General features: G+C 31.6%; 1 protein-coding gene across 1 annotated transcript in view; it reads right to left on the bottom strand.

The window, feature by feature from the left end:
- Window positions 1–25,533, bottom strand: part of LOC139528937 (serine/threonine-protein phosphatase 6 regulatory ankyrin repeat subunit B-like) — an 81,644-nt gene that overhangs the window by 4,447 nt on the left and 51,664 nt on the right. Inside the window, exons 3-5 of the mRNA XM_071325185.1 lie at window positions 22,824–23,065; window positions 10,207–10,807; window positions 9,093–9,188 (exon numbers count right to left, since the gene is read on the bottom strand). Coding sequence (XP_071181286.1) covers window positions 9,093–9,188; window positions 10,207–10,807; window positions 22,824–23,065 — 939 coding nt within the window. The remainder of the gene's footprint in view (window positions 1–9,092; window positions 9,189–10,206; window positions 10,808–22,823; window positions 23,066–25,533) is intronic.

Genomic DNA, 25,533 nt, shown 5'->3' with positions numbered 1-25,533 from the left:
GTGCTAGAGTGTAGACAGTGTTGTTTTTCTGAGTATTGTTATCTGTGGATAGTTTATGAACCGAAGAAATAAAAAAGTGCTACTCGCCTCTATGAATAAAAAGATTGATTAAATAAACTGAGATTTTCGACTGAACTACGCCAAAAATACTATGACCTTCAGATATTATAACACCTGATACTTAAACGGTATAAACAACATGTACCGAGTAGCAGTGGTCGTAAAATATTAATATTCAGCTTTCTGTACGTTAATTTCATCATTTCTACACGCCAGCTCTTTTTGTCAAAGTTAACGTGTTTACAACAATTAACTGTCAATTAACACTTAAATTTAATTAAACAATTAATTGACCCCTCCCCAGTTCAGACTCCCTTTTAGATGTCTGTGGCCAAAATCATGAACAACTGTTTTGATTATCTATATTTTATTTATATCAACTTTATAATTGCAATGCTAACGATCAATGAGGTGTTTATCTTTTAATTCAGGATAAACAGCATTTAATTAGCAGACATCAGTTTAATAAAATGTTGAATTAAATAAGAAAAGTGATAATACTTCTCATCTTTTTAAGCTTCATATAAGTAGATAATTATATTATTAATAATTGCTCTTCAATAAGTACCTTCTAAAAAGGTTTTTTTTTGGGGGGGGGGGGGGGTAAATGTTTTTAAGGGAATATATGATCAGTGTCTAACAGAAAAGAAAACTCCCTTGTAATCTAAAAGTTGTTTCATTTAACCAATGTAATTAAAAGTACACATTCACTGATTGATTGATTTGAAATTGTGTATAACATGCAGCAAAACTGACTTGGTATGACATGTGGTATGATTTCCAATGATTCACAACTGACCATCAGAACCAAATAACATAGAAAATTTTGGTTTTGTTTCAAAAACATGTTAAATAATCATTGAAATTAGGGAGTGGGTGATCCTATTGATGAATCTATTTGCTAATTTTTATTTGAAAACATTTCATCATTCCTGACACTTCTACTTTTGTTTCACATTTATATTAATAAACACTATTAATAATTTTGATTTATATATTCCATGGAGCACAGCTGAATGTACTTTATCAGACTGATGAAATCACAATTTATACACCTATTTATGAAGTAAAAGTTATGTGAAACATCCTCTTTCCAGTGATCACAATTAACTAAATGAATAAAATTGATAAAAATTAAAACCATACAAGACTAACAAATACCAGAGGCTTCTGACTTGGTATTGACACAAAACTATCAGCGGAGTCAAACATGTTTTGTGAGACCTCTAGCCTCCCTCTGTACCTCTGAAAAAAACACACAGCAATACGCACACCAAAACTCAGTATAAAAGAAGTCCGAGTTCAATATCAGAACTTATATTCTACATGTATTAAATGACATTCTCTGTAAGACATGTTTTTTATTTTGTGTTCCGATTCAGCTTTTTCTAGACAGAGTTATGACAGTTGAATTTTATGTAAAACAAGTCGTTGTAACGATAAATACCATATGAACAAGTATAAAGACCTTGAAGGTATCAAAAAGCTATGCAAAATTATAAAATGTTACATCCAATACATTTTTTTTCTCAAAGATTGGTTTTGCAATAAACAGCCTATTTAACACTGATTCTGTGATAGTGTTTGATTTTCACGGTACACTGATTTCAAATAATGGCATGGCCAAAACATAATTGTGTTATCTTGTAAAACAGCAAATATATTCTTCACAATGATATATGGTTGAACTTGATTCAAACAAGACTGAAAAAAGATTGAAAACACACTAAAACAAATGATACAAGAATTTAAAACCAATATTTTCAACGTAAATACATGTTGTATATTGATAGGAAAATATTACCGTCCGGTTTAAAAGGTTTATTCTGCTGTCTGAATCTATCTTTATTGAAGCTGAATTGAATGAATCATATGCCAGCACTTTTGGTAGAAGTATCGTTTTGGAATAAAGAACAATAACTCTCTCTACACGACCCATTTTAAAGTTTGCGTCACTCTTATTAATCTCGTTCGATTATTTTTTTTTAATGTTTGCCGAATTTAACGTTTAAACGTTTAAACGTGAACTTAAAAAAAAAAACCCGGGAAAAATAGGAATAATTTCGATGTTAAATACGACATGAATTTTTATTTGTTTACAAAAACAAGTATTTAGAAATTTTGGTAACTTATGTAGTTTATTTAAATTTGATTGTACCACGGACATTACCGAAGTTTGGACAACAACATCTGAAGCTATGTTTCGTCTGCTTCATTTTTCCATTATCAGTGAGGTCAAAACAAACTTCCGAAATAATCACAGGTACTTCATTTAAAAGTCACAAAATCATAATTACTGATAACATGTTTAGCGTGAAAGTTCCGTCCGGCCATGGGAACACAAAAAAAAAAACAACCTCTGCAAGCAATACATTTCGGATTTTTTTTTTGTAATGGCCATGCGGTATGCGGGAGTAAACTCCGGTGCACTGGTTGACCATGACTACTTATGTTCATCTGCCATATTATTCCCCATATCAAGGAACAGTGATAATGACGGTTGTTATACTGTTGGTTGTGATCACGGTTATTCATGTACCCACATACTAATTAAAAACTTTAAAACAAAAGTTCAAAACAAAACAATATTCAATAATTCACAATCTTCTAATTCTGTACTTCCTTCAAATTGGCAAACTCTCAACAAATCTTTTCACTGATTATGTGACATATCAGATATCTACCTTATACAGTCCCAGTAGATGGAAACTGTTTTGTTTTCTCTCTCTATCTGGTCTGATATATAGGGAAGAACCAAAAATTTGCGAAAGCAAATTTACAGATCTAACATTGTTGGGTTGATGTTTAGACGAGTTGTATATATATATAAGTCTGAAAATTACTCCAAACAGTGTTAGAGTTAGATTTTCTACTGACAATATTTTGTTCGTCCCTCAGCGGGATTCGAACTCACACCTTTGATACACTACAGCACCAATCGCTTAGCCTCATGTCCAGCGCTCTAGACCACTCGACCACATCCGCTATATAAAAATATAACTTCAATAGTCGTAGTGTTACCTTGTCACGGAAGGCTAATCTAGAGATAGACATGAGACACGTGTTTTTTTAAGCGTGTGTAGATGATATATTATTATTTTTATACACAATGTATTTTTCATTTGTCAGTAATCTAACTCAACAATTTTTATATATCATATGGGATCATGATGCATTTCATTATACAGTCACTAGAAATAAGTATATCATACAAAAAAGTCTAAACAAGTGACAAACCATACAATATATATGCCCACTGTATCTCAGAGTGATAGAGATACATGGTTAATACAAATATTTATATAAGTCTGAAAATTACTCCAAACAGTGTTAGAGTTAGATTTTCTACTAACAATTTTTTGTTCGTCCCTCAGCGGGATTCGAACTCACACCTTTGATACACTACAGCACCAATCGTTTAGCCTCATGTCCAGCGTTCTAGACCACTCGACCACATCCGCTATATATATAGAGTCTATTTATATGTTTGTATGTTTGTGAAATATTTGAAGAAATAAACAAAACATCTGTTTATATTCCAGTTTTAAGGATTTGAAATTAAACATGTAATGATGTATGGAAATTGGGTACTGACCTCATTACAGAATCATTGATTGTTTGCAGGTCAGTTCAAACCCATTTTTCTATGACTCTACATCGACTCAAATTAAATTGATGTATTTATATTGTAAACAAGGATAGTCTACAAAATAAGCACAGAATGGAATTTTGTCTGGTTCATATAAAAAAGTTTAACTTAGTGAAAAAATGACAATATAGGTGCAATTTGTGTACTCTAATGTTAGCAACTTCACAACTACAAATTTATTTTCATGACTGAAATAAAAAATAATGTACAAACCTAAAGACAATAAAATGCTTCGCCACAAACAGCCTGATAAGACCACAGATGTATATTTAGCATATAAAAACACCAAATATTTTTATACCAGTTGAAATCAAACAAATTTTAAAGTTTGGACCCTTCAAACTTCAATATGTACTAATTTAAAAACAGGTATCAGGTGGACCCAAACATTTCTATTTAGCAGGCCAGCAGTCTCTAACTACATATCTCCTTAATTATATATGATAGTCCTACAAAAATATTGAAAATGTGTACATTTATTTATTTTTCTAGCTTCTCTCATGTGAAAGCGGTACTTTTTTTGTCACTATTTATGTGTTTCGTCTAAATAAGAATTGTAACACTTTATAGTGACTGAACAGGTTAAAGAAACACTTCTGAAGAAGCAGAAAAAGAAGACAACTTGGAACAGCACCAGCCATGCCAATATATGTACTATGTATGAATAAAAACTCAGATCAGAATAGCATGGACAATATGTTAGTTATATGTCCTAGTGAATATATAGTGAGGAAAATTATCAATAATTCTGCAGATAATGCAATTTTATCAAGTGTTTATAGTAAATTTTCTGTTACAATTTTCACCCAATCAGTGAAATATTCAAAAAGGCTAAACTGAATTTTTATAACTGAAAGTTTCAAACAATGACCAGTGTTTTATTTACCAAATAACTCGTGTGTTTCTGTGAGAAAAAAAAGCATGTGCAATTTTGGGAATAAGCACATGTCAATTGTGAATATACTTTCCTAATTTATTTTCTTTATCATGATACTGACGTTGACATTATCAAGGAATACACATCATAGGAAAAATGCACAAATTACAGATAAAATAATTAAAACACCCTATTTTGTGTGCTTCTCCAGCCAAATCAGTATTTGTTGCATCTACTATGTATATACTAGATGAGAAATAATCAATATAAATATGGTAAGTCTATTTTAAGAAAAACCCAAAAATTTGTAGAAAAACACCCCAATAATGTTGTACTATTACCCCAAAATCAATTCTAATCAACCTTTTGTGTATTGAACCTTCTAGTACAATTTCACAGAGATCCATTCACTTTATACTAAAACTATTGTCTGGAAATCAAATGTGTCTTCTTGAAAATAACTACGACATGGTTAAGCATTACTCGAAAGCAAATTTTTGACAAGCTTGTATTTCCCATTTCCATTCTCAGTTTTATTTTGCTGTCATATAAAAACTTGAAAAGTAAGCTAACAAAAAAAATATATCCAAGAAATGACATAAAACTGACTGTGAATTAGTACATACAATTGATGTAGAACCTACAAACAGATGATTAGAAATATGAACGGTTTTTGTTCGAGTCAGTTTTTTTTCAGCGCTATCAATTAAAATCATTTAGTCAAAATTTAACACTAGTATAAAGGTTCATCATAACAAATTTGCAAAATTGGCCGTATTTTCACCTAGAAATCAGTTATCAAAGGTACCAGGATTATAATTTAGTACGCCAGACGCGCGTTTCGTCTACATAAGACTCATCAGTGACGCTCATATCAAAATATAGAAAACTACTGTGTACAGACTAACCTGTGCAGTTTGGGAAGTTTTAAATGTTTTAAGATATTATATATAAAAGTTTCTCTTTTGCATATCTGAAAGATAAAATTATTTTTGGTGAAGATCTGGATTCAAAATATTTTTGTTGTCCTCTGCTTGAACAGATTTTTTTTCATCAATTTATGAATTGAATAATTTTTTTTATAAAAAAGAAAAATACCTTACCCCCTCCTTTTGAAATCCAATGATCGTTTCATAAACATTTTTTTCATCTGAACTTCTTTGACGTTATGCAAACAACAACCAATCAATCAATATATTGGACATTGTTTTGGTATAAAGCTGGCATTCAAGGTAGCGCCTTCCTCATATTAGTTTAAGTTTTGCTAATAAAAATGTTAATAATGTTTTGCGGATTACAATTTCCATTTATTGTTTCATTTGAATCTCACTTTAACTAATTCCACAAATATAAAGTTCTAGTAACTTTTACTTGATAATTAAGCCAAAAATAGCTACTTCTGTTTTAAAAAAGATCACTTCCGTTTGAACCTTATCAAAGTCATATGCCTGAACTAAATTTTGAAGGCGATATGACGTCATGTGACAATGTGAAATTCCACTGAAGGTCAAAATGTAAAACCTGAAATTTCAAAGTTGCAAAGCAAGGACCAAAATTTAAAAAGCCTATGTGTCTGAGATTTATTTTTAACAAGGTATATCTCCACAGAGCTAATTTTGAATACAATGGACGAGAAAACTCCAATCAAATGTCAACATACTCTTTTTACCAAAATAAATGTGTAAAAGCAGATATCTATTCAGAACGAATATTTTGTCGATACGTTAAACAGTTTCTTATAATATATATATAAGTAATAACAAACCAAACTATTATTTAAGAACTTGACCCAGGAGAAGAGGACAAACAAAAAACAGTGTTTGAGAAGAAAGCTTTGAAAGAGAAAATTGTTCGGCTATGTGGTGTCATCATCAAAGAGATATAAAAAGTTCGATATCATATATATACCAAATATCTGAGCGACATTTTGCGAAACAATAATACATCTGAAGACAAAAAGTCGGTGGAAAAAAACCAATCAATATATATTTACGTCAAAACTACCTTTGAAAAAGTTATCATAACAAAAGACCTTACGTCTGTTCTATGTTTTATTTAATATTTATACTACCATGCACCTTATTTCTAACATTCCTGGTGATAAAACTCCGAGAGAACGTTACCGCACCGCCTCAAAGAAAACATTCCCGTTAGTTGTACGACAGATCGTAACAAACAATTTAACGAAAATATTTTGTAGATATGTATAAAAGTGATTATGAAGAAGCAAAACAAAAAATTGACCCTGATCTTTGATCTTGACCTTTATTGTTAGACCTATGACATCATATCAAAGGTCATGTTTCACAAGTTATAATTTATCACTAACTATAAAGTTTAACATTTAAATAATAAACAAAGGTAAATAGCTATCAAATGAAATCTGCAGATTTCGACCAAAATTATTCTTGAAAACTTTAGGATATAACAAGCAATGAATATGAAGTTAAAGCAAAGGTCAAGATCAAGAACGTCAAATTTACCGATGACATTACACTCAACGCAACCAGCACGGACCTCATATCAAAAGACCTTAGTTTTGCACTGTGTATGGCTCATAAGTTAAATTACCTTATTTTTAAAATTTCAGGGTAGAAAACTCCCGAGTAAATGCTACCACATCATTTCGAAGAAACAATTCCTAATACTACACATATTCACCATTATCCGATATCGATATCGAAACCAAAACCAAAAATACTAATGAGGTAAACTTTATAATGTTTGACTAACTCAGCTGTTTCACTCCATTATATATTCCGAAATTTGAATACACTAGATGAGTTATCACTTCAATTAAACAATTTACATGAATATATTAAAAACGCAAAGTTAAATTCAACGAGTATTAAATACAACTAATGCATGTAACACATTTATTTATGATGTGCATTAATCTTGAAACTAGTTTTGTCGAATGGAAAGAGTTGTACATAGTTCTAGAATATATGTAATATCGTTCCGTCTGCATAAATATATATAAAATTATAAAAATAACCTAAAAATTCAAATAAAACCAAAAACAAGGAAATATAAAAGCAAACATTTTTTTCAGTATATTTGTGTGACTACTGTACACATGTAATATGTATCATAAGAGGCGGATCCAAAACGCTTGTGTGCTTTTAACAAAACTACTTTCAACAGTGTGTTAAACATTTTTTTCTCTCTCTATTTCCTTTTCTTTTCTTTTTTTGGAAGCACGTTTGAATGTTCGTCTCGGTGTGCTGGGTTGCATTTCTTCCCTCTTCATCTCTATCCTCCATCTCCCTTTCTTTTCTTTTTATGTCACCTCCCATAAAATAAATCGACCAACGAAAAACCAGGGAGTGTTTTAAAGTGGACATCTTCATATAAACTGTATTCGTACATAAATCATAATGGACACAGGAAGGAAAATAAGATACATAAAATCTTGTTTTCTGGTGTCATAACAATAGTACAATACATTACAGATTGAGGTATACTTGGCGATACATATATGCATTTGAACATCATTTTGCAACACCATATATACTGTTAGGCAGCTACGCTATCAAGGTGCAATAATCCGCAATCAACACAAATGTGTCGATGAAAAGATATGTGCAAGAAGAGTTTATTTAGAATAATCCATGTGTCGAACGAAAAATTATAAAATAATAGGTTCTCTGAAAAGACAAAGTCGGAACGATATTGTACCTATTGTAGAACTATGCGCAGCTTTATCTCTACGACGAAACCTGCTTTATGATTGATGTATATCAAAGATAAAGAGTATCAACATCTTAAAGTGTATATTACTTGCATAAGTGTATTTAATTATAGATAGTTGAATTTAACTAAGCTTTTTTGATAGATTCAAGTTAATTAATTAATTGAAGTAATACTCCAATTTATTGAGAAAAAGGGTTGAGTAAATGAACATTATAAACATTTATCATTTACCTCACTACTACTTTTTGTTTCGGTATCCGTATCGGTATCGGTTTCGGTATCGGCTTGTTGAGAACATGTCTATTACGGCAGATTACAACAAACAACTTAGTGAAAATATTTTGTAGATTTTTATTACAATTTGTTAGAAGTACCATACACAAAAGGAAATTTTAAATATGAAATCACTACCTTGACATTTGACAATGACCTCATTTTTTGTGTGGACACAGGATCCGGACATCAAAGCAAAACACCATAGTCCTTTTTCATTTATGGTGTATAAGTAACTTTTACATTCCACTTTTGAAGAACAAATACATGACTTTCATAAAGAATCTTCAGATCCTTCGTGCAAAATTATTATTGATAATCTGATGATATAATGAGCAAGTTGATATAAAAAAAATTGTCGTAAGAGAGGAAAACACAGAACAAAATCAAAAGGTCTTTCCACGGAATAAGAGAAATACCTAATATCCAGAAAAAAATCTAAAGGTCTTTTCACGTAAAAATTGAAAGACATTATGATATAAGAACAAACATACTAATCTAAATAATTTAGAATGGGTAAGATTAAATCATCCATACCTCGAATATGCTTAGGTATGTGGTCTTCATCTAGTGTTTGTATAATTACATCTTCCACTCTTTTTGAAACACGTGTTGTCTGTATCCTGACACTTTCTAAAATTATAAGTAATTAGTTAATATTACCAACATAGGAATAGAACATGCTCTTAAATGTCTTGTTTACTATTAGAATGGTTTTTTTTGACAATGTAATTTGAATCTTGATCGACGTAACATCAGAAATGCGCTAAAGACGATCCCAATTAAAAAAAAAACAACAAAAAAAATAACAGCGCTCATGTTCGATATCACATTTTTGTGAAAGGTTAGCCAGCTTGGTAGTCAATGCTTCGTTACTTTTATGATTTATAGCATACCTTTTCACAAAGTTCCCGTAGAAATATTTAGAAATAATTAAGACAATTAGGTTTCAATTCCTTCAGGTAGAGTTTGTCTTAAATAAATTTGACCAAATATTTCTGTTACAACTGGTAATATAAGCACCTAACGTGTCTACAAATTATTTATACATCCCTGCTTTTCAATGTTTAGAGCTGAGCATACCTTATCAAATAATTGATCAAAGCGCTACGGGCATTTTATCTAGTTTCAATGGTAAATGCCTGTATCAAATCCGAAATTTGACACACTTTTATTATGTTATGTATCCTTAACAGTAAAGGAATATATTATATATCTTTTATATCATTTTTTTAAATTCAGAACTCTCTACCTTACAAATCAAGATAGCACTATAAGCAATAGTATATGTAGGTAAATAAATAGTTGGTAAACAATATTTTGCATCAGTGGTTACCGGATAAATTATAAAAAAAATGCTTGGTAGCTAAAGTGTTTATCAAATTATTTTTGATAAAATCAAATTATTTATTTAACGTTGACTTGTTTAATAATGCATTAAACATTTATATGTATAACTGTACATTCCCTTCATGTAGATATAAGTTTTTGACTTAACATATTTTGGTTGAGTGTTTCTGATGCAGGTTAATAAATAAGGCGTTCCGTATGCACCAAATGTACGAAGTGCTTTATAAGACAGGGACTAAAGATACCAGAGGGATAGTAAAACTCATATTTGTTCGGTGCTAATAAAATGAGACAAATATACCTGATTCTAATTTGAGGCTGTCAACATCTTTTTGTACATTTAAAAGTGTTTCATCAAACATTTCAGATTTGGTCTCAAATGCATTCATTCTTTCTTCGTTTTTGCATATATAAGCATTCACTTGACAACACATCGATTGTATTTGCTTTTCAGAGGTTTCCTTCTCCTCCTTGCTTTCTTTAACAATTGTTTCCATTTTATTAAATTCTGAAGCAAGTAGCCGTTGAAAATACTGTAATTCTTCTAAATCTTTTTCAAGAGCTGCAACTCTTTCTTTATATTCAAACAGTGCTGTTTCGCTTAAATTTAATCGTTTAGATAGACTATCTTCATTTCCTTTCCGTTCCTTAACTTCAAAATCAAAATTGACACTAGTTTTTGTCATTTCTGCCTTTTGATCTTCAATTAATTGTTTAAGTTCTTCGTTTTCTTTTGTTTTGTTATCAGTATATATAACAAATTGTTCTTGTAGATAAGAAACCTTGGTGTCAAGAATATTTTGAGTTGACAACAATTTTGCCATTCCCGAATCAAGTGTATGTGTTTTTGCATCCTTTAAACTTGCGGCAGTGGCTGCTGAATTATCAAGAGCTGTGATTGCCTGGAAAATAAGAAATACTTTTAAAAGAAAAAATCTTCACCTAATTATAATATATTGTTTTCATCGTTTACATCGCTGTGTATACTATGTTGTAAAAATATTGTGTTCCCATCGTTTTCATGGTGATGTATACAACGTTAACACGATCGATATCGTGTCAACATCGTTTACATTGTCCGAACTCTTACATATTGTTAACATAATTGACATCGTTAACATCGCAAAGATACAAAGTTGTTAAAATATTTTGTTTACATCGTTCGTTTTCATGGCTATAGCCATACATTGTTAAAGTCATATCAAGCGAGTGACTGGTGAACAATAATAAGGCTTATCCATTTCTTGAACCACTGCATGTATTTATCTTAAACTTAGTCTTCTGTGCATGATGTTATCATTTTTTACACAAACATATCGTATAATCGTCATTTTTCTCTCTCTCTGTCTGTTTTAAAGTGAAAATATGGCCGCTCATTACCTGTCGTATTTTGAAGCCGACGATTACCGATTGATGCCTTATAGTAAACACAAAGAAGCATGGATAATGAGCAAGAGTATAACATGTACAATCAGATAACAGTTTATTTACATGACAGATCCATGCGTATTGCGATCACCGGATTTTCACGAGTAGAGTCGCGCTAAGATCACTTTGAATACGGAAAATATGTCGGCGAATTGCTTCCGGAAAGCAAGCAATTAAAAAAGGTTAACTTTTTCTAAATGTGGACAAATCCATGATTTTGTCTTCAGAAAAATATTTAGGTACATAAGTTTGATAAGGACAACTATCCATTTTGTTTAAAATACATATGCATATTTGCTTTTAATTTGAGTTTTCATATGACTTTAACATTAAATTGTATCAACCTCATTTACATAGTAACAGCTGTTGTATACTGTTTACATAGTTTAAATTGATTTTGCGATAAAGATGACTAAATATCATTCCTATTTTATGAATATGATAATTTTATTTTATTAAAATTAATTTCTTTTCTTTTTTCCCTTCGCACAAAAACTTTTATAGATAAGTAGCAAATGCACATATTTAGATTTATTAAAAATACATAATAGACTAAAGTATCATTAATTTGAATAATATACCAAACCATAATTGTAGTTATTGTCATTTAAGCCCCAGTCCCACTATTTTAGACCGCGATCGCACCACCCTCTTCGCGATCTAAAATAAATTCAGATCGTGGTGAGCTCGCAGTATGAGCGGCATGAAAATGTAAATGTTCGTTTCTTTCACGTCGCTACTACGTCCTCATTTACCTTCTTCGCTTCTCAAGATCTTTCGACGCTCTTCACGTTATCACTTAGATCATACCACGATTTATCCGATTGCAACACGATCTTCCCACGCTTCTACTGCGATTATAGCACGAACATACTACTATCATACCACGTTTATAATTCACTAGTTCTCCGTTAAAGCGCCCAACGTCAGAGTAAAAACTGATAAAATATTAATTACAGCGAAACTTGTTTATAAAGAACATAGAACATCTTCATAGTGTATTCTATCCACCCTATAAATTTCAGCATGTAATGTGCTACCGTAAATTTGTAATCATCGAGACAGTTTAGATAATAAAACAATAAAAAAAAATTAACGTCATTTTATTTCCCTTTGACGTCGTGATTTTCAATGCCAAAATTCTAAAAACTTTTTTTTATTGATTCACGTAAACGTTTATTTCTTTTTCTTGTTAGTTGAAATTTAAGCATGATATTCAGGCATTATTATTATTGTATATATATATACAACTCGTCCAAACATCAACCCAACAATGTTAGATCTGTAAATTTGCTTTCGCAAATTTTTGGTTCTTCCCTCGCCGGGATTCGAACCCATGCTACTGTGATATCGTGACACCAAATCGCCTGCACTGCAGCCGTCCCGCTAGACCACACGACCACCTGGGCTCTCAAAAAAAGAGCTTTCGCTGGCCGTGTGTTACCTTTCTTCGTCAGTTTTAATCTAGCGGCGTACTACAGTACATGATATATAAGGCATGAAGATGTTATTGTTACAGATCTGTATATTACATTAATTTGTAGGATCCTTTACTATAGATAATTTAGCTGATCTGTAACAATAACATCTTCTCTAATATACAGACTGTATATTACATTAATTTGTAGGATCCTTTACTATAGATAATTTAGCTGATCTGTAACAATAACATCTTCATGCCTTATATATCATGTACTGTAGTACGCCGCTAGATTAAAACTGACGAAGAAAGGTAACACACGGCCAGCGAAAGCTCTTTTTTTGAGAGCCCAGGTGGTCGTGTGGTCTAGCGGGACGGCTGCAGTGCAGGCGATTTGGTGTCACGATATCACAGTAGCATGGGTTCGAATCCCGGCGAGGGAAGAACCAAAAATTTGCGTAAGCAAATTTACAGATCTAACATTGTTGGGTTGATGTTTAGACGAGTTGTATATACATTATGTACACAGCCATGTATCACCATCATTGATGGCGATCCGATGGATACATCTGTTGTAGAGTTGTCACTGACTCAGACGTACTTATATATATATATATATATATATATATATAACTCTTTTTGTTATCTCTTTAACCCAAATCAATGTGATAAATCTTCAATTTAGCCTTTTATGTATGAACAAGTACGATAAACAATCGACTCAGCTTTTTAGTATTGTACAAAGCAGAATAAATAACAAAATCGTATTAACATGCTTTCAACCCAAATATGCACATAAAACGCCACTGAATTCTCCTCTTTTTCGTCATCATCCTATTTACCAATCTGTGTTACAATGAATTATCATTGATGTGGTCATATTGATATCGAAAACATATATATAAATCAACTGTTTTAATTTCAAAATGCACAAGTATGGCGTATAACGCATGAATTCCTTGCTTTGAACTGTTTTGAAAAATTCTTTCAAAGACGAAGCACAACCCTTGTATGACCTTGTATCTTTGATGGGTTACTTCCTTTAAAACCTTTTTGTTCATTGTATCGAAAATTTGGGAAAAATTTTAGGAGAGAGACGAGAAGTGTATATTAGTATTTTATATACATATAGCAGACCAATGGGAGTAAGTTTTTTAAAACTGAACACTTTAACACTTTAATATAACAATTAAGAAGATGTGGTATGATTGCAAATGAGACACGAGTCTAAAATTCAAAATTCAACTAATAAAGATAGTCGGCACGATAAATTCGTTACACAGTGTGTAAGTGACCTGATACGATATACAGGGTCAGTAAATTCCATATGAGGTTCTATTTTCGCTCAAACCCCTTATGGAATTTATTGACCCCGAATTTATCGTATTAGGTCACTAACATTCTGTGTAACTGATAATATCTGACTAGAATTTAAACGAATCACTTATTTGATAATGTTAACAGTTAGTATATTACTACAACTTTAGAGGAGATATGATTTATTGATTGATGTTTTCTGGACGTACAGTGGCAAATATTTCAGGCAGATTTATGAGCGGGAGAAGAATATTCAAAAAATAAATAAGATGTTACATGCGTTGCCGTTGATAAAGAATTTAAAAAGGTTCAATATAAATATATAAAAAAGCAATGATGAGACAGACACGACAAAAAATGATCCAGCAAAATATAAATATAAAATCATTTTTCATAGATATTTTATTCATCCTCTTTGATGGTTAGTTTTAGTCTATTAATCTCGCAACTTCGATTTTAAGACAACCAGTAACGACTAATTGAACAGCTTTTTTTGTAGATAATCTTATACTAATAGTACTATGCATTGTATTCCGCTTGAATATCATAAAGTTATTTGAATTAATCCAAGATATAGGAAGTGGTTTATAGATTAAAAAATAATTATGAAAAATAAGAATACGGTGAATTAAAAATAACAGAAATAAATGATTTAAAGATAAATGAAACTTTCCGTTTTCTGCATATTAAATGCATTATTGACAATATTCTAGTAGATCATTTCTAAAGAAACGTTGAACTTTCAAATTGGTTGTAAACGCAACTGGTCAAATGAAATAAGCGATGCAAATGTTATACATTCATATAAGCATCCGTTCAGTGTTTTTCGCAATAATCACGATCTTGCATGAGTTAACTTGTCATTTCGTTTTCTATTATAGGCAAATTTAACCTTACATCCTTCTCGTATTTAATATTTAATTTTATTCACCTTAAAAAAAATTAGTTCGTGACAGATGTCAGACCACGATAATCCGATAATAAAAAGATCTGCAAAAGTGGTCGAAAAAAAAATTATAAATTTCATGCGTCCGAAGCGGGCACTATATTTGATTGATCTTCATCATTTACGCCTCAGCGACAAGTATTTGAAATCAAAAGATATGAAAGAATAGAAAGAGTTGATGAGCTATATGACGAAAATGACTCACAAAAAAAAAAAGTCAAATCAGTCAAATGTAACATTGATTGATGAAGTTTAAAACCTTAGGTATCTTTATAATTCCAAAATATATAAATTGACCATTGATTGGAATTGTAAGGATTTGCAGAATCAAAACATTGTCATAATTCGTACGTTTTAATTTTCATACTGATGCTCGAGGACGGAAGACATTGTCTTCAATTTTTTGGGTATAACATTTTTTTAGTACCAAAAAGTAAAAACACAAAAATACTGAACTCCGAGGAAAATTCAAAAAGGAAAATCAAAAATCAAAAGGCAAAATCAAAAGTCCAAACACATCAAACGAATGGATAACAACTGTCATATTCCTGACTTGGTACAGGCATTTTCTAATGTAGAAAATGGTGGATTGAACCTGGTTTTATAGCTAGCTAAACCTCTCACTTGTATGACAGTCGCATCAAATTCCATTACATTGTCAACAATGCATGAACAAAACAAACATACTCAACATATATAAAATATATTTCACTAATCACCAAAACAGTTGATTGATAACTTATGTCTCTTTCTATGTTGTGTTGGACAGATGAGTAATCAATGATAAAATCTTTTTGGTGATCAAATTTTTATTTTATCCGATTTCAGATTTCTCTTAATGTCGGTTCGCTACCGGTACTGTCACTGTTATAAAACTGAACATTCAGCTCCTCATTACTTATCCTCGAATCACAAGGAAAATATGATAAAGTATGCCTCATATCATCTTTCCTTTTGTTTATTATCCCAGAAATCCAACTGATTTCGAAGAAATTGAAATACTTTTTTTTCTCCAAGTTTTATACTTATTTTAAACATGGTTTGTTTGTTTGTTTGGTATTATTTATGCAGTACAGGGACAGAATAAAAAAGAGGGGCTATACGGAGAAGTGTCGTTATACGTATATTTTTGATACAGACAAGACACTATATATTGTCAAAATATTATATACGGAAGTTTTCAAATGCAGGAACTGAACCTAAGAATTTTAAATAGAAGGGCATATATATCTAACTGAATAGAGAAAAATGGCTAAAAGAATTATAGAATACAGAAATGTAGATCTCCACCCCTAATACAGACCGCAATATATAGCATTTTGACGGATAGTTTTGTTTAAGGTGGTACCCAACACTTTCACTAAAATTTATTTGGCTCGTTTAATTTTCATAAAATTTTGTTAAAGTATTTACTTTGACCCTTTAACAAAAATATAAAAATTTCAAAAATTTTGAACCAACCGTTTTGTCAGAAAAAATACACTGGTTATATAGCAGTTTGACAAACACTAATTTTGATCATTGAGAAGCTTAATATTCCTTTTACAACACAACGTAATTAAAACGTTTAGCTGACTTTACAGAGTTATCTCCCTGTAGTGTTAGGTACCACCTTAATCTATTTAACTGCTTTTTATACGACCGCAAAATTTGAAAAAAATTTTCGTCGTATATTGCTATCACGTTGGCGTCGTCGTCTGCGTCGTCGTCTGCGTCGTCGTCGTCGTCGTCGTCGTCGTCGTCGTCCGAATACTTTTAGTTTTCGCACTCTAACTTTAGTAAAAGTGAATAGAAATCTATGAAATTTTAACACAAGGTTTATGACCACAAAAGGAAGGTTTCATTTTGATTTTGGGAGTTTTGGTCCCAACATTTTAGGAATTAAGGGCCAAAAAGGGCCCAAATAAGCATTTTCTTGGTTTTCGCACTATAACTTTAGTTTAAGTTAATAGAAATCTATGAAATTTTGACACAAGGTTTATGACCACAAAAGAAAGGTTGGGATTGATTTTGGGAGTTTTGGTTCCAACTCCAACAGTTTAGGAATTAGGGGCAAAAAAGGGCCCAAATAAGCATTATTCTTGGTTTTCGCACAATAACTTTAGTTTAAGTAAATAGAAATCAATGAAATTTAAACACAAGGTTTATGACTTTAAAAGGAAGGTTGGTATTGATTTTGGGAGTTTTGGTCCCAACAGTTTAGGAATTAAGGGCCCAAAGGGTCCAAAATTAAACTTTGTTTGATTTCATCAAAAATTGAATAATTGGGGTTCTTTGATATGCCAAATCTAACTGTGTATGTAGATTCTTAATTTTTGGTCCCGTTTTCAAATTGGTCTACATTAAAGTCCAAAGGGTCCAAAATTAAACTAAGTTTGATTTAAAAAAAAATTGAATTCTTGGGCCTCTTTGATATGCTGAATCTAAACATGTACTTAGATTTTTGATTATGGGCCCAGTTTTCAAGTTGGTCCAAATCAGGATCCAAAATTATTATATTAAGTATTGTGCAATAGCAAGAAATTTTCAATTGCACAGTATTCAGCAATAGCAAGAAATCTTCAATTGCACAGTATTGTGCAATAGCAAGAAATTTTCCATTGCACAGTATTGCGCAATAGCAAGAAATCTTCAATTGCACAGTATTGTGCAATAGCAAGTCTTTTCAATTGCACAGTATTGCACAATAGCAAGAAATATCTAATTGCACAATATTGTGCAATAGCAAGAAATTCCAATTGGATTTCAATTGGAGTTATCTTTCTTTGTCCAGAATAGTAGTTGAATCAACTTAAATCATTGTTTTATACAATATACAATGTATATTCACTTTTACTTCCAACTGATAGATTAAAACAATCTTTACCATTCAGTAATAACAAGCACTTTTTTACATTTCAATATTTTATGATGTATTTAAATGAGTAGTTATTGTTGCAAACTCCATTAGAAATTTGAATTGGGATCAGTTTTGGAAAAAGGGAAAGGAGGATGTGAAAACAAAATGGGGGGGGGTTAAATTTTTCTCATTTCAGATTTCATAAATAAAAAGAAAATTTCTTCAAACATTTTTTTGAGAGGATTAATATTCAAATGCATAGTGAATTGCTCAAAAATTTTAAGTTCATTAGACCACATTCATTCTGTGTCAGAATCCTATGCTGTGTCAACTATTTAATCACAATCCAAATTTAGAGCTGAATCCAGCTTGAATGTTGTGTCCATACTTGCCCCAACCATTCAGGGTTCAACCTCTGCGGTCGTATAAAGCTGCGCCCTGCGGAGCATCTGGTTATTTTTTGTACAAGGTGTTGTTAATAAATGTAGCAGACAATATATCATGCCTTTTCAACCGACGTTCTTATTTCGAAGAAAGAAATTAAAAGCTTCTCTCCTTGTGCAACACAAAAAAAAAAGAAAGAACAATTTTTATAGCTTTTTGCAATTGCATAATTGTTAAATCGTATTGAATTCCGAATCAAATTTATATTAATCATATAGAAGCTTCATATCTTAAATATTGAAAACAGGTCTAAATTATTTACATGCATTACGATTGATATAAAAACATCCGGTTCGTTTTTTTTTCTTCTTCTAGATTTGAGAAAGAAGCAACTCTGTTACACTCAAACAATTGATTTATAAAAATTGTTACAAGGTGTCTTCTTATGTCGTCTGAATTACAATATATTATTGATCTGTAAGTGATTTATTCGCAATCCATTATAACTATCTAATATGTTTCTTTGGTATGCCATACTCGATAAAAGTGCGGACGTGATAGAAAGCACTCTTTACCAAAATGTCAACGGAGATTACATTCCACGGAGGTTACATTTCGACGATTTCGTCATTTATGAACCATAATATGTATATCTAAAGATTGAAGTTGTACTAAAATTTAATGTTGACACCGATATCGATCTGTTGGATGTGGAATTTATTTTCAAAATTGATGTTTTTTAAGAATTGGCTATTCCACGGAGATTACACGCTTAACAAATCTCTACAGTTTTCAACTTTGCTTCGTTTTTCAGACTGATGTAACTTGCACTAAATGACCATTGTTATAAATAAAATTATTTATGGTAACCTTATGATCAAATTAAACTCATATTACACTCTATAGTGTACTAAATATTTTGTCCTGGTTGGTCTTTTATCCATCAACGGAAATTTCAGCTTTTCAAAGAAAACATTATGGACGGCCGGTACGATCACCATCGTGGTGCAATATGTACTAACCTTTATAAAAATTAAAAATATAGATAATAAAGAAATTTAAAACTCTCAGATATAAGTATAACAAGCTACGAGTATATAACTGGAAGTCGTTATGTTTGCTTTCTTACGGCGGGACAAAATAATGTCATAAAATGGGCGCTTTAACGGAGAACCATTGTTATACTGCGATCTTACTACACTCACAGCAATATACATGTATCGTCAACATCGTGTTCTATATAAATACTGTAGCACTCCTTCTGTTTATTATTGATACGTAGGGTTTCCCGGAAACAATGCAGTCATGCAACAAAAATCTAACCAGAACTCGTGGGCGTAGTGGTATAGGTAGAGGCAGTGGGAGATCTGCTAGTAACGATTATGATTCGGACGAAATATGTCGGACCGACCAATCCAACCTCAATCACGACTTATTTCTGGTCTATCAAGATCAATGACCATGCTTGAGAGCAAGAAAGTAAGGGTGACACAGATGTGTCATGCATAGTTGAGCCGTTGGAGAAAAAAGGACAAGAGATCCAAATTACATACACACAAACAAAAGCTGGAGAGCTTTTATATATTTTAAATGGAAATGACAATGAGCTTGATGTTCGTAGTATGATTGTAGTCGGGACGTAAAATACCCGCAATGAGGACGGCATGAGCGTGCTAAAATCGTACTATGCTTAAACAGCGTTGTATAAACGTGTTATAGTCGTAGTGGATGCGTGGTTGAGTCGTGGTAAGAACTACGATGGTACAGCGACCTTTGCGTTCTTACCACGATCTTACTGCGCTCTCACTACGATTCTACTGCGATCTGATATCGCCACAAATACGTCCTGACAAAGAAATATTATTGGTTTACAATGAATCCATATATATTTATTTGATAAAGTGTAAATATGTTCAGTTTTAGTTGATGTGGTCAAATAATTTTGTTAAAACGAAACAGTCTGATATATCGAAACTACTGAAATTTGTTTACAATTCAATTTTTTGAATAAATAAAGGACATGCTGAAACTCTAAATTGATGTGGAAATTTTTCCAATATTGCTGTCATTTGAATATACAATCCATCTTGATATGTAACTATAAGTGATTTACTATGCTACTATACATATATATATATATTTAGATTTTCATAATAAAGTGTAAATATGGTCAGTTTTGGTTGATGTTGTCACATATGGTCAGTTTTGGTTGATGCTGTCAAATATGGTCAGTTTTGGTTGATGCGGAAAAACTTTTTTGTTTATATGAGTCGGTCTGAGATATCAAAACTACTGAAATTAGTTTACGATTCAAACTTTTGAATATAAAAAGAGGACATGCTTGCACTATAAGCTGATGCGAGCATAATTGTGTATTCATGGTAGTCATTGCTTTCATTTTTATTAAACAATCCATCCTAATATAAAAATATATGTGATTTACTTTGCGGCTAACAAGATTTAAATCATGTACATAATAAAGTGCAATTATGGTCAGTTTTGGTTGATCATGCGGACAAATAATTTTGTTATACCAGTCAGTCTGAGGTATGAAAACTACTGATAGTTGTTTTAAGATGCAATATTTAGAATAAAAAGAGGACATGCTGGCACTCTAAATTGATGAAAACGAAATATTTCTATCATTTGTATTATACAATCCATCTTAACATAAAAAATATTACAAATTTACTATGCGACTATAAGAGTTACATAAAAAAGACCAAATATGGATAGTTTTGGTTGATGCGGTAAAATATGGTCAGTTTTGGTTGATGCGGTCAAATATGGTCCATTTAGGTTGATGCTTTCAAATATGGTCAGTTTTGATTGATACAGACAAACAATTTTATTACAGGAGTCAGTGTGAGATATTAAAGCTACTGATATTTGTTTCTGATGCTATATTTTGAATAAAAATAGGAAATGCTTGCACTCTCAATTGATGCGAAAAAAATTGTGGTCATTGATTTCCAATATTGCAGTTATTTATATGCTACAGTCCCTCTTGACCTAAAATTATAACTTAAATACTGTGCAGCTATATAGATTTACATATAAAAAAAGAAAATGTGGTCACTTTTGGTTGATGCGGTGAAAATATTTTATTACATGACTCAGTCTGAAGTATGAAAACTACAGATATTTGTTTACGATTCTATATTTTGAATAAAAAGGGGACATGATGGCACTATAAATTGATTGGAACAAAATTTTTAAGTCATTGTTTTCCAATATAATTGCTGGAATTTGTACAATACATCCTTGCCTAAAAATATAACTGGATTACTGCAGTTTGCGGCTAAAGATATATAGATTTTACATGATGTAGAGCGAATATGGTCAGTTTAAGTTTAATTTAAACACATATTTTCAATTTGTAATCAATTCTAACCGTAAAACTGTTCTAGAAGTAGAACTGACCAAAATTTTAGTCAGTTCTAGGTACAATGTAGAACTGTCTAAAACTGTTATAGGGCAGAACTGTCAGGATCAGTTCTAGGTAGAACTGTCCAAATCAGTTCTAGGTAGAACTGTCCAAATGAGTTCTAGGTAGAACTGACCAAATCAGTTTTAGGTTAGAACTGTTCTAGCTAGAACTGACTAAAAGGTGTCAAGCTGACAGTTCTACGTACTGTCCTAGAACAGTTCTCCTGACAGATTCTGACAGATTTAATGAGAGGTTAGAAGTGATCTCCACTGTATGTCAACAGAAAAACATTTGTAAGTAACAGTCTTTCTGTACCTATTTGTATTTTGTATTATGTCAGCAGAAAAAATAGAATGAATTGGGTCAAATTTATTTTCTTTTCAGTGAAATTGATGTAATAAACATGTCCAACAAATTTTGAATTATTTAAAAAAGAGGACAAACAAGTATTATAATGTAGATAACTAATGGAATGTCAAATCAGCGTGCGTTTTTACAAAGCATATGCCTTCATTGAACGATATATGAATCCTTGTGAACATTCTTTAAATAAATCAAAAGCGGATTACTACAACTATTTGTTTAAAGATATGATGTTTACACAGTATAAATTACTTGCACCCGTAACCCATTTATAGGTAAAACTGCACCAGGAGCGCTCATATCTAATTTTACAACTCTCGAAAAGTATCAAATCTTTGTGAACTATAAGACAAATAGAGAACTGTGCAAATTGTAAAATTCATCTCAGGTCAACTTTATAAGAGGACGTTGGAACTTTTGTTTCTTAAAAACTTCTTATATTTGATAATACGAATTCCTATAAATTTTTCATTTTAATATAGAATACAAAAATAAGAAGATGTGATACGATTCCAAATGAGCCAACTGTACACAAGATACTAAAAGTCCACATTAATCAATCTGCATTGGCAAACGTTCTGAAATATAAAACCCGGTTGAAGCTTGAATGTTTGTGTACGTTTTTGGAATTGATGTCAATTCAAAGAGCCTTTTGAACCTTGTGAAATTTTTTATCCATCTGGATGTTGTTATACACCTTCTGTAAACTGACCTATTATGAAACTAAGGTGCATGCAAAACCATTGTTTCTGGCAACATTAAATTCTATCGCAATTTTTAAATGTAAATACCTGCTCTAAATCTACCCAGATTCTACTGAAATCTACATTGGATATCGTACCATACTTCGAATGTGATATTATAAAATTTTTATAATATTTCAAGCGTGTAATGTTGGCGCCATTACTTATCTCATGAGCGAGAGGTAATTTGTCAAATCCATTTATAGGTGATGTCACCACTGGATGCATGTTGCGGAGTAGACACACCATCAGTGTCAAGTCTAAATCGGCTGAAGTAACAGTCGCGGATCCTTAAAAAGAAATTAGGAAGATTGTTGATTATCTAGTATATGAATAACATGAATACTACAGAAAAATGTTAGAGCAGGCACATACTAAGTGTTAGTAAACAGTGGCTAAATTACCCATTGTAACATTGTAGGAATACAAATAAATAGACAAATCATATGAAATTTCAATATCTTGTGTTTTTTTGTTGTTGAGATGTACTCGTCCAATTCAACCGCCACGTCATAATTTTTATTTGTTATAAATATATTTATTGCAGGGTTTGGTACTCGTGCTGTGTGTATTTTTATCCATCTGATGAGTTAAGCCTTTTCAACTGATTTTTATAGTTCGTTCTAATACAATGGTTTTTCGTTTGTTTAAGTGTTATATATTTATATATTCCGTTGATGTGTTTTACTAAGAGATTTTGACACAGTTAGCTTTCTTCTTTTGTTACGTGAAAATAAATTAGTGATCTGATCAAGTTTGGAAAGGTCAATAATTAGTAAGTCTAGATCTGTATCTGTCAGATTAAAATTTTCCTTAATTTGAGTGACAGTTTATTTACTTTCCTAAACATTTTATATAAAATCGTTTTGTGAGCAAAAAACCCTACCAGTAGTCCTGGCATGCTTGTTTAAGTAACAGTCAGTTTAATGGTTTTTTTTTTAGAAAAAAAACCCATATTATTCATGATATTTACTCTGATGAATTTGTAGTGGTGTATGAGTCAGATGTTCGGAGTCATTGTTTTCCCCCTAGGATACCAATGAGTGAAAATATCTTGCCCCATAATACCCATTTATCTTCATATAAGACTTAAGGTAACACGATACCGAATGGCATATCTCCCGATTTCCAAACTTTTTCGCATACGCATTCTTTGCACCGAGTTACATCGAAATATGTAATAAAAAATGGGGGTGACCATTTTTGTTTTCTTGGTATTTTCATTGGAAAACGTCGATTTTGGCGACAAATTTACTTGGGTATATAGGGGAGATGCCTGTTTTTTGGCTAACCTTTATAGATTTTCCAATGGATGGCTATGTTCTTATATACGGAGAACAACAAAAAACTAACATAATATTCAGAATTACAAACTGAATTCATACATGTATAGAAAATCATATGTCACCATCCTTGTTTTTGAGATAAATGGCTTCAAAAATGATTGATACCCTTAGAATTTGACCGAAAACGTGTGACGTTATTGAATACAGAATGTAACGTTATTCTCCGCAAAATGTGTCGGGATCTGAAGGGTGTTTATTTTATTTTCGTTTCCCCTGTCAGGTTTCCGTATATTTCCTAGTTATATGAGATTCTACTGATGAAATTTATTTCGTCCTGCACATAGAAATTTCACTAACATGAATTTAACATTAATCTCGTCTGATTTTTACACTTAACGAGCATAATACAGTCATATATTTGTTAAATGCGAGTGAAAATAACATGAAATTTTTTACGTGTGATTCATTTGAATTACTGAGTTTTTATCTCCATCCTTTATGACAATGGTCGTGTCATTGCTACACCCATGCAGAAAAATAGTACTTGAGAAATTTGATTCAGTTAACAGTGATATAATTGCTCTGTTTTTGATGGTTGTTTAACGTTCAGTGGCAAATAGTTCATGCATGATAAATAAAATAACAAAACTCAAAGAAAAATTCAAAACTTATATTCTTGACCTGCTACGTACATTTGTACATTAATATAGTTAACTTTGCGTGGTATAAATGTGTGAGTTGCTTGTTCAGCAAGTCGGACACACATTGCAAACTGTATACAAAATTTCACTATTAGTTCAACAGTCTGTCATTTGTGGAAAATTATTTTATAAAACAAACCTTGAGATCATATTTACATTCTTTATAAGTAAAACAAACTGCGAAACCTAAAAGCTCAAACTTGAAATTCCACATGTAGGAGATGATACCCGGAGTCTGTACTCTGCGGGCCTTTAGAGTTTTTCAAAATGCCTTATCAAGCAACCTGTCATGAACAACAAAAAAAAGAAAATCTGGACGATATGCGCACCTTTAAAAACAGGTACACAATTTAAACCTGAAGCAAAAAGACTCAAGTGTGAGATTGACGGTCGAATTTACACGGGTGAAACAATATGATGTGGCGTGCTCTATTAGTTTCAAGTGACGATTTTGAATTGTAGGATTGATTGCTGGTAACTTTACGTCCAGTGGCAAATATTTTATGCATGTTCAAGACGCAGTTTATAATAAATAGTACATTCCGCATAGCCAAACGGACGCCTCATTTTGGAAGTATTTAATTGCCGGTCGGAAGAAGACCAAGTGACCATATTTTTATCCCTATTTACCCTAGGCCTTAGGGTGTAAATTGTAGGCTATAAACAAAATATAAAATTATGTGCAACATACATTGTCAGATTTATAAAAGGTTTTTACACTCGCTACGAAACAAGTGGAAAGCTCGGCGAGTCTCGCTTTCCATCGTGTTT

The sequence above is a fragment of the Mytilus edulis genome, chromosome 6, assembly GCF_963676685.1.
Source record: "Mytilus edulis chromosome 6, xbMytEdul2.2, whole genome shotgun sequence".
Taxonomy (NCBI): domain Eukaryota; kingdom Metazoa; phylum Mollusca; class Bivalvia; order Mytilida; family Mytilidae; genus Mytilus; species Mytilus edulis.
Note: the sequence above shows the minus strand (reverse complement) of the source record. Positions and strands in the feature narration are given on the sequence as shown.